Below are 11313 nucleotides of genomic sequence, written 5' to 3'. Positions count from 1 at the left end.
TTTTAAAAATAGACACATAGATAAATAGAACAGAACAGAGAGCTTTATTTATGACAAAGTATCCAAGAATATACAATTAGGAAAAGACTGTCTCTTTAATAAATGGTTTTGGGAAAAACTGGACAGCTATATGCAAAAGAATGAATGAAACTAGACCTTGGTGTTACACCACACACAAAAATTAACTCAAATGGATTAAAGACTTAAATATAAGACCAGAAACCATAAAACTCCTAGAAGAAAATATAGGCAATGTCTGTGATATTGGTCTTGGCAACATATCTTTGGATTCGACCCTAAAAGCAAAGCCAACAAAAGTCAAAAGAAACAAAATGAGACTACATTAAACTAAAATGATTCTGCACAGCAAAGAAAACCATCAACAAAATGAAACAGCAACTTACTGAGTGGGAGAAAACATTTGAGAATTATTTTTCCAAGAAGGAGTTAATATCCAAAATATATAAAGAACTTATACAATTCAATAGCAAAATCCCAAATAATTGAATTTAAAAATGGACAGAGCATCTGAATACATATTTTTCCAAAGAAGACATATACATAGCTAATAGGCACATGAACAGGCATGGGTTCAACATCACTAATCATCAGGGAAATTTAAATCAAAACCACAATGAGATATCACATCACACCTTTTAGAATGGTTATTATATAAAATATAAAAAATAACAAATGTTGGTGAGAATGTGGAGAGAAATGAACCTGCATGTACTGGTGGTGGGAATGTAAATTTGTACAGCCACAATGGAAAACAGTTTGGAGGTTCCTCAAAAAATTAAAAATAGAACTACTATATGATCCAGCAAATCCATTTCTAGGAACTTATCTCAAGAAAATGAAAACACTAATTTGAAATGATATATGCAGCCTCATGTTCACTGCAGCATTATTTACAATGACCATGATACAGAAACAATCTAAATGTCCATCAGTGGATGAATGACTAAAGAAGATGGAGTATACATACACAGTGGAATACTACTCAGTTATAAAAAAGAATGGAATTTTGACATTTACAGCAATATGGATGGACCTTGAAGGCATTATACTGGGTGAAATAAGCCAGACAAAGACTAACACCATATGATTTCACTTATATGTGAAATCTAAACTAAACAAACTAAAATTTATGGAAACAAAAAACAGATTGTTAGTTGCTGGGGGTCCGGTAATGTTGAGGGTTGTTGGGTGGAATTGGTGATGGGAGTCAAGAAGTACAAACTTCCAGTTATAAAACAAATAAATCATGGTAATGTACAACATGGTGACAATGGTCAATAGTATTTTATTGCATATTTGAAAGTTTTTAAGAGAGTAAATCTTAAAAGTTCTTATTATAAGCAAAAATTTTTGTAATTTTGTGTGATGATGGTAATTAGATTTATCGTGGTGACTATTTCACAGGGTATAGAAATAATGAATCATTATGTTGTACACCTGAAACTAATATAGCATTATATTTCAATTAGGCCTGTTTCTATGTAGAGGGATGTATAATTGAAATATAAGGTTATATTAGTTTCAGATGTACAATATAATATAATGCTGTATATAATATATATTTTATGTATGTTGTACATTATAATGATATGTGTATTTATGTTGTGTATGTATGTATATAATATATATCTATGACTTGAATCAGATTTTAATATCAGATATATTAAAATTTTGTCAATAGTCAAAACACTGTTTACAACTTTGGATTATTTTATTTCATGTACCAAATTATTATATCATGCATTATAAATCCTTAAAAAAGACACATATGTAATTGCATGAAAATCAAGTATTTAGGAACAAATATAATAAGACATATGTAAAATCTCTACATTAATAACTGTACATTACTGGGAGAAATTAAACAAAGCCTAAATAATGGAAATATTTATGATGTTGATGGATGGGAAGTCTAAATATTGCAATATATTGATTCTACCCAAATTTATCTTTCAATTCAACGAAGTCCCAATTTATTAAAAAATAGGATTTTTAGGGAGATGGAAAGTACAAGCTGATTCCAAAATGTTTATACAAACAGCTAAGACTAATCAAGAAAGTCTTGAAGAACAAAGTTGAAAAATCTATACTACCAGCTATCATGATTTATTATAAAGGTATAGTAATAAAAATACCACGGCATGGATGCAAGGATGGATAAATAAATTGCATTCATCAGAATCGAGAGAGGAGACAGAAACAACCCTAGTGTCGATGTTGACACGAGTATGGGCCAAAGAGTCTTGGTCTCTAGGTTTTACATTTGGTCACTCCTGAATATCAGTAGCCTATGAGGGCAGAGGCTAAATGTTTTTGGTCACCCCTGTGTTCCTAGTAGCACTTACCCAGGGCCTGGCTCAGAAGGAGCACGAGTAGTTCCTACTGAATGAGCATCTATCTGAACAAGCCAGGGAAGAGACCTCTTCCTGGAGAGATTGACCACAAAGATTTATGGGTGGGAGACAGAGCCTGCTCTTCCATTGGAAGGCAACCCCCGGCCCAGGTGGGCATAGGAAACAAAGCCTAGGTGAGGGTCAGATGCAGGGCTGATGGTCCAGTCACCTGTAGATGGAGGCCAAGGGGCAGGTAAGCCACATGCTGTTGGTCAACTTTTATCAAATGATAAATGTCAAAGATGAAGTATGGCTGGTTGATTTCCTTAGCGTGGTCACAGGGTGCAAGACAGGGTTCCAGCTGCAGTTCAGGCCGCATACGGCTATGTTGTGCCCTCTCCGCTCTCAGATACAGCCAACAGGGCATGGGTTTTTCCTGGGGCTCCTCAATGTAGCAATACCCCAGGCGTTTCCGCTCACCAGGTTCCCCACAGCGGTTACAGTCTTGCCAGGGCTCTCAGTGGGTGAAGACTAGCACCTGGCCCCCCAGACTCAGGGTCTCATTTTGCAGGGGCTTTTGGCCCAGGCTTTTGTGCGTAACATGCAGGGTGGTGACATCTTGGAAATCAATCTCATACTCTACCACAAGGGCATTGTCATTGTCCTGGCAGTGATAGAGGCCTGTCTGGGAGGGTCGAGGCTTGGTCAGTTGAAGGCTGCCCCCAGGCAGTTTCTTTACATTAGCTACTGAGGAGAGCAGGAAGGGATCTTCCCCTAGAATGGAAGAGAAGTACCAGAGTGCCTTGGAATAGTCACACTGCAAGACGACATCATTGCCTGAGACTAGGGCCTGCTGGCAGAGACTCTTACAGGCACATCTGATTAATATCTGGGCCCACAGAGTGGGGAAAGAAAGGCTAAGCAGCCACAGGGTGGACAACATGGTAGCCTGAGGTCACAAAAGGATGCTAGGAACCATCCTGGGCATTGTGAAGTCATCCACAGAACTCGGGCCTCAGCCCTGGGCAGTGTAATGAAACTCGGTCTGCTGCACCTCTGGGAGTACACAGAAATCACTGGTCTGTACCATTTCTTTTTTTTTCTTTCTTTTTTTTTTTTTATTTATTTCTAGGAGAGAGAGAGAGAGACAGCGTGAGCAGGGGAGGGTCAGAGAGAGAGGGAGTCACAGACTCTGAAACAGGCTCCAGGCTCTGAGCTGGCAGTCAGCACAGAGCCCGATGCGGGGCTCGAACCCACGAACCGCAAGATCATGACCTGAGCAAAAGTCAGACGCCCAACCGACTAAGCCACCCGGGCGCCCCTGGTCTGTACCATTTCTAAAATCCACTGAACAAATCCTGCAAGGGCCTTCTGTCTTGTAACTGGGGAGCACTGCTTCATTAGCACCAGGTCTGCTAATTGAGGAGGGGTGGGGGTGCTTTCTAAATCTTTGTTCCCTGTGGCTCCTGTCTCTACAGGGAAATATCTTCTTTTCCATGATCATCCTTGGCTACAGCTGAAGTGACATTGAAAGATGTGCCCTCCTTTCCATATGAATAGTTTTCTTGGCCTGTCTTCCAAAGTTTGGGACCTGAGGACTTTTATAAGGCTCCAGCCAACTCCATGTGCAAAAAACCCACATCCACAGTTCTGTGCAAGACGTTCCCCATCTCTCTCCCTCCCTCTCCTTCTCTGTCTCTCTGTCACTGCAGAGGCACCATATCAGGCATCCATGGAGAGCCATATCCTTCATCTCTCTTTCACTGAGCTCTTTTGCCTATCTGGGAGTATCTTTAGGATTTTCTGAGAGTATCTTAATTCATTCAGGATCTTTAACAATGGGTAATGATGATTTAATTAGTGCTGTGCCTTTGATTTTATCTTTGACAAAATCTGTGTGCTAATTGGATGTTGTCTCTGAAAGGCCTCCTCAAATTTTGGCCAAATTTAGTGAACTTTCATGCCTATTCTTCTGTATTCCAACTGCTTCCACGAAAACTGCAAGTTCATTAAGTATATTATTTGCCTTCAAAAGTATCTCAGGCAGGGGCGCCTGACTGGCTCAGTTGGTTAAGCATCGACTCTTGGTTTTGGCTCAGGTCATGGTCTCATGGTTCATGAGTTTGATTCCTGCACTGGGCTCTGTGCTGACAGTGTGGAGGCTGCTTGGGATTCTCTCTCCTTCTCTCTACCTCTCCCGTGTGCTCTCTCTCTGTCAAAATAGATAAATAAACTTAAAAAAAAAAGTAGCTCAGCCAACAGTAATTACTCAGGGACCCAGGATGATGAAGCAAAACCATCTTAAACGTTTCCAGTTTCATATCAGAGGAGGAAAAAAGAGAGCTCTGTAGGATTTCATAACTATAATTAAATGTTCTGGCCTTAAATGACATCTGTCACTTGCTCACAAACCACTGGTCAGAAAGAGTTACATGGTACCACCAATTCACCAACCCAACAAAGGACATGGAATTCTACTATGCCCAGGAAACATTTACTAGATGGCAGTCAGTGATGATTACCACAGTTGATATTCACCACAAGGAGTGTTCTTTTACATCATAAGGTTAAAATCATTTGCAAAGTCATCCCATCAGATCTCCTAAGGTTCTGTTAGCCAAGATTAGGTCCCATGTGTAGACCCAAACCAATCCCTGAGAAAAAACAGAATTTCCATGATTGGCTTAAGACAATCAGAATTTGTTTTCTAGGACTGGGAAAGTATAACCTCCTCTGACTATAGAAGTCATTGAAGACCAAAAAAAAAAAAAAAAAAAAAAATCAGGGCTTTGTATACAGGAGAAAGGTAGAATAGAAGGCTTTTTTTGGTGGGAGTAATTCTATACTATCTAGAAGATCAAAAGAATGCAGTGTAGCTAAAGAGGCAGTCACTCATATGACCTGGAAGAGGGGGACATTTGGTATTTTGTGGCTTGGACAATGTTCCTGTCATCTCTCTTCAGACATGATTATGGAGTGATCTTGGTTTTGTCTTGGCTTATCATAGTCACAGAGAGGCTTTGTGTGATACTGGTAATCTGTTCAGTTGTTTATGTTCAACAGCATACCATGATTTAGCTGTGATTTAGTTGTGGGCCACCTCTAGTAACACCCACACTATTATTAGTGTCAGGTCAGCTACTAGCTATCAGGGGCTGCTTTTTCTCTTTCTCACACACTTATGGAACTCCAGTGAAGCCTCTTCATGCAACGGAGACCTGATCAAATAGCTTTCTCTTTGCAAACCTGTTTCCTCATTTTCAAAATAGGGATTTTAATGGTTCTGGGTACAAAGGGCGCTTATGAAGATTTGACGAGATGTTGTAAATAAAATGCTCAGCCAGTGTTGTTATTGGGGACGTGTGCAATAAGGACCTTGTCCTCTAAATATCAAGGTTCTGTGTTCTGATTGCAGATTACTACTTCTGATCACAAAAGTGCAGACACAGAGGAAGGCCACTATTGTTTTGACCCCTGCTGGCTGAAGTGGCTTCCAGGAAATTTAAAAGGACAGCCTCTGGGTTTTCTCCCTTTTTCCCCCTTTTGGAAGCCAGACATTTATGGATTAGGACATTTACAAGCAACCATACATACATAATGTGTGGGGAATTTAGAAAGTCATTGCATAAGTCCAGGGAAAAATGCAAACTCAGAAGAGATCTGAGATGATCCTAACCCTCCACTTCAGGCTGATCCCCAGCAAAGAGATACTTTAAAACAACTACCAGGAAGCCCTGGAAGGGGGAAATATGATTTCCAGAGTTACCACATTATAAGATTCAAATGTCTCCTTTAAACAAAAAAATCATAAGGCATAATGAAACAGAAAAGTGCTGCCCATTCAGTGAAAAAAAAAAATATCTCCAAGGATGCCCACGTGGCAGACATACTAGACAAAGACAAACAATAGTCTTAAAATAGCTTAAGAAGACATGGTGAAAGACTGAGAAATGATGTATGAACAAAATGAGAATATCAATAGGGAGATCAAAAATATTAAAAAAAAGAAATCCCAGAGCTGAAAAATACAATTACTGAGATGAAAAATTCATTTGAGGAGTTCGAAACAGATGTGGGGAGGCAGAAGACAAAATTGTGAACTTGAAGATAGGACAACTGATAGTTTTGAGTCTGAGGAACAGAAGGAAAAAAGACTGAAGAAGAGTGAACAGAACCTAAGGGACCCATGAAACACCATCGTGCAGACCTACATATATATTGTTGGAGTCCCAGAAGAAGAGAGAGAGAAAGCTGCTACAAAACTACATTTGGAGAAATATTGGCCAGAAACCTCCCAAGTTTTAAGAAAGACATGAATCTATAAATCAAAGGAGCTCACCACACTTCAACAGAAATAACCCCAGAAGACCCACACCAAGACACATTGTAATCAAACTGGTAAAAGCCAAAGAGAAAGAGACAGTCTTGAAAGTAGCAAGAGAGAAGCAACATGTCACATAAAGGGGTCCCCAGTAAGAGCTTCAACTGATTTCTTGTTGGAAACCCTGGAAGCCAGAAGGTAATTGGTTGAAATGTTCAAAGTGCTGAGAGAAAAGACTGTTTTTCAACAGGAATTCTATAACTATCAAAATTATCTTGCAACAGTGAGGAAATTAAAGCATGCCCAGATAAGCAAAAGCTGAGAGATTTTGTTGCCATTAGACTTGCCCTGAAAGAAATGATAAAGGGAGTCCTCCCGATTGAAATGAAAGGATGCTGGACAGTAACAGGAGCCATAGGAAGAAATAAAGATCTCCAGCGAAGTAAATAAGTGGGCAATTATTAAAGCTAGTATTATTGTATTAAAATCCACATTTGTTCACATGACTTAGAAGAAAATCCATAAAAATAATTATTCATCTTTGCTATTGGGAAAATACTTTATAAAGATGTAATTTGAGACACCAATAGTGGAAGGAGGTGATAGATATGTAGAGGAGCACAGTTTTTATATGACATTGAAGTTAAGCTGGTATAAATTCAAACTGAAGTGTTATAACTTTAGGGGGTTTCATAAATAATGTAATTCTCAGGGTTACTATAGAATATATACAATTGGAAATGAGAAGGGAGTCAGAACATTCTATTATAAAAACATTAACTAAACACAGAAGAAGGCAGTAATGGAGTAGATGAGGGGCCAAAAAAAGGCTTTGAGGCATACAGAAAACAAACAGCAAAGTGGCAAAAATAAGTCCCTCCTCATCAAAAATTTCTTTATATCAAAAGTCGGAGATTGGTGGAATAGATAAAGAAAACATGATCCAACCACAGGCTGTCTATAAGAGACTCACTTTAGATTCAAAGACACAAATAGGATGAAAGGGACAGGATAGAAAAGGATATTCCATGCAAATCGTAACCAAAAGAGTGTTGGAATGACTATGTTAATATCAAATAGACATCAAATTGAAATAGGTTTCAAAGGACAAAGAAAGACAGTATATATTAATAAAAGTTTCAACACAGCAAGAAGTCATAACCAATACAAACATTTATACACCTTGAAAATGAAGTAAATGTGGACAGAACTGCATAGAGAAATAATTCTACAATAATAGTTACAGCCTTCAATATTCCACTTTCAATAATGGATAGAACAAACAGGTAATAAGTAAAGAATGAAAGACTTGAACAACACAATAAAAGTAGCACTGACTGACATATAGAGAACACTCTACCCAACAACAAAATACAAGTACACATGGGACATTTCCCAGGATATACCATGTGTTAGGACACCAAATGAATCTCAGTAGATTAAAAAAAAACATATCATACACACTATCAACTCTGGTCACCATGAGATTCAGTAAGAAATCAATAACAGAAAGGAAAATGGAAAATTTACAACTGTGGAAAATATATACTCTAAAAACAGTAATTAAAAAAAAATCTCAAGGGAAATTAGAAAATACTTAAGGATAAATGAAAATGCAATATACCAAAACTTGTGGGATGCAGCAAAAGCATAGCTCAGAGAGAAATTTATAGCTTTTAATGGCTATCTTTAAAAAAAAAAAAAAAATGCCTCAAATTAGTAACCTAACTTTACACCTTAAGGAACCAGAAAAAGAAGAGCAAACTAAACTAGCAGAAGGAAGGAAATAATGAAAAGCAGACCAGAATTAAATAAAAGACAGAAGTGGGGGGTAGAAAAGCAATGAAACCAAAAGTTTTTTTTTAATATCAACAAAATTGACACACCTTTGGCTAGACTGGTAAAGAACAAAAGACTGAAGATACAATAACTAAAATCAGAAATGAAAGTAGAGACATTACTACTGTCCCTACAGAAATAAAAAGAATATAAGAGAATGCTAGGAACAACTATCTTCCAAAAAATTAGATAACCTAGACAAAATGGACAAATTCCTTGAAACATATATTTACCTAAACTAACTCAAAGAGAAATAGAAAATCTCAACAGACCTATAATAAGTAAAGAGATTGAATCAGTAATTAAAAACCTCCCAGCAAAGAAAAGCCCAGGGACAGATGATTTCACAGATTAAACAAACATTGAAAGAAGAATTAACATCAGTCCTTCTCAAATTCTTCCAAAAAATTGAAGAAGGGGGAAACACTTCATAACTCATTCTATGTAGCTAACATTCCCCTAATACCAAAGCCAGATAAAGACATGACAGGAAAAGAAAATTACAGTCCAATGTTCCTTATGAATATATACGCAAACCAAAAGTATATTAAAAGATACTAGGGGCGCCTGGGTGGCTTAGTCGGTTAAGCATCCGACTTTCGCTTAGGTCATGATCTCGCAGTTCATGGGTTCGAGCCCCGCGTCAGGCTCTGTGCTGACTGCCAGCTCAGAGCCTGGAGCCTATTTCAGAGTCTTACACTCCCTCTCTCTCTGACCCTCCCCTGCTCACGCTGTCTCTCTCTCCTAGAAATAAATAAAAACATTAAAAAAAAATTAAAAAAAAATAAAAGATACTAAATGGAATTTATCCAAGAATGTAAGGAGGATGGTTCAACATAAGAAAATGAATCAAAGTAATATATCGCATTAACAGAATGAAGGGAAAAGGCATTTGACAAAATACAATAAACTTTATTGGCAAAAACCTTCTGAAAACTAAGATAGAGGGAGAATTCTCAGCCTGATAAAGAGTATTATGGAAAATCAATGGTGAAATATTGAATATTTTCCCTCTAAGGTCAAGAACAAGACAAGCATGGCTATTTTTACTGCTTCTATTCAATACTAGAAATCCTAACATAGCAATCAGACAAGAAAAAGTGGTAAAAAGCATCCAACTGGAGGGAGGTAAAATTACCCCTATTCACAAATGACATGATCCTATATAGAGAAAGTCCAAGAAAAACCACAAGAAAGCCACTAGAATTAATAAATAAATGAATTGAAGAAACTTGTAAGGTATAAGATCAACACAAAAATCAGTTGTGTTTCAATACAATAGCGTTAAACAATCCAAAGAGAAAATTAAAAAACAGTTCCATTTAATTTACAATAGCATCTAAAAGAATTGAATATTTAAGATAAATCTAATCAAGGAAGTGAGAGGTGCCTGGATGGTTTAGGCAGTTGAGTGTCTGACTCTTGATTTCAGTTCAGGTCATGATCCCAGGGTCGTGGGATCAAGCCCCATGTTGGGCTCTGCACTGAACATGAAGCCTGCTTAAGATCCTCCCTCTCTCTCCCTCTGTCCCTCTCCTCCACTTGTGTGCGGCACGCATGCTCTCTCTCAAATTAAAAAAAAAAAAAAAAAAAGGGGCGCCTGGGTGGCTTAGTCGGTTAAGCGTCCGACTTTCGCTTAGGTCATGATCTCGCGGTTCGTGGGTTCGAGCCCCGCGTCGGGCTCTGTGCTGACTGCCAGCTCAGAGCCTGGAGCCTGTTTCAGTCTGTGACTCCCTCTCTCTCTGACCCTCCCCTGCTCACGCTGTCTCTCTCTCCTAGAAATAAATAAAAACATTTAAAAAAAAAAAAAAAAAGGAGGTAAAGACTTGCAACCTGAAACTATAAAAGATTGCTGAAAGAAATTTAAAAATATCTAAATAAATGGAAAGATGTTCCGTGTTCATAGATGAGAAGACTTAACATGTCAGTACTACCCAAAGTGATATACAGATTCAATGCAATGACTATCAAAGTTCCAACAGCTTATTTCAAAGAAATAGAAGCAAATCTTCAAATTCATATGGAATTGCACTGAACTAATGGAATAGAACAGACAACCCAGAAATAAATCCTCATACATATGGTCATTTGAGTTTTGACAAAGCTGCCAAGATGATTCAATGGCTAAAGGACAGTCTTTTCAACAAATTGAGCTGGGAAAACTGGATGGCCACATGCAAAAGAACGAAATTGGACCCTTACCTTGTACCATACACAAAAATTAACTCAAAATGTATCACAGATCTAACTTAAGAGCTGAAAGTATAAAACTCTTAGAAGAAAATATTGGGGAAAACATTCATGACCTTGGATTTGGCAACAAATTCATGGATATGACACCAAAAGCATAGGCAACAACAACAAAAATAAAAAATAGATAAACTGAACTTCATCAACTTAACAACCTTTGTTAAGAACTTAATAGTGTCAAAGAACACTATTAAGAAAGTGAAAGGACAACCTACAGACTGGGGAAAATATTTGCAGATTATATATCTGACAAGGGATTGATGTTCAGAATATAGAAAGAATTGCAACTCAACAACAACAACAAAAACCCAGTTCAAAAATGGACAAATATTTGAATAGACATTTTTCCAAAGAAGACATACAAATGGCCAATAAATACATGAAAAGGTGCTCACCATCATTAGTCATTAGGGAAATGCAAAGCAAAACTGTGATGAGAGGCTACTTCACACCAACTAGTATGGCTCTAATCAGGAAGATGGGAAATGATAAATGTCAGGATGTGGAGAGATTGGAAGGGTCCTGTGTTGTTGGTAGGAACGTAAAAGA

General features: G+C 37.7%; 1 protein-coding gene across 1 annotated transcript; it reads right to left on the bottom strand.

The window, feature by feature from the left end:
• Nucleotides 1-2579: 2579 nt before the first annotated feature.
• On the bottom strand, nt 2580-3297 carry LOC144239655 (protein FAM187B-like). Its single transcript, XM_077773806.1, is given in 2 exon segments — nt 2580-2624; nt 2626-3297. Coding segments are annotated over 2 exon segments (717 nt in total).
• Nucleotides 3298-11313: the final 8016 nt, after the last annotated feature.

The sequence above is a fragment of the Crocuta crocuta genome, unplaced genomic scaffold, assembly GCF_008692635.1.
Source record: "Crocuta crocuta isolate KB4526 unplaced genomic scaffold, BGI_CrCroc_1.0 scaffold267, whole genome shotgun sequence".
NCBI classification, from domain to species: Eukaryota; Metazoa; Chordata; class Mammalia; order Carnivora; family Hyaenidae; genus Crocuta; species Crocuta crocuta.
Note: the sequence above shows the minus strand (reverse complement) of the source record. Positions and strands in the feature narration are given on the sequence as shown.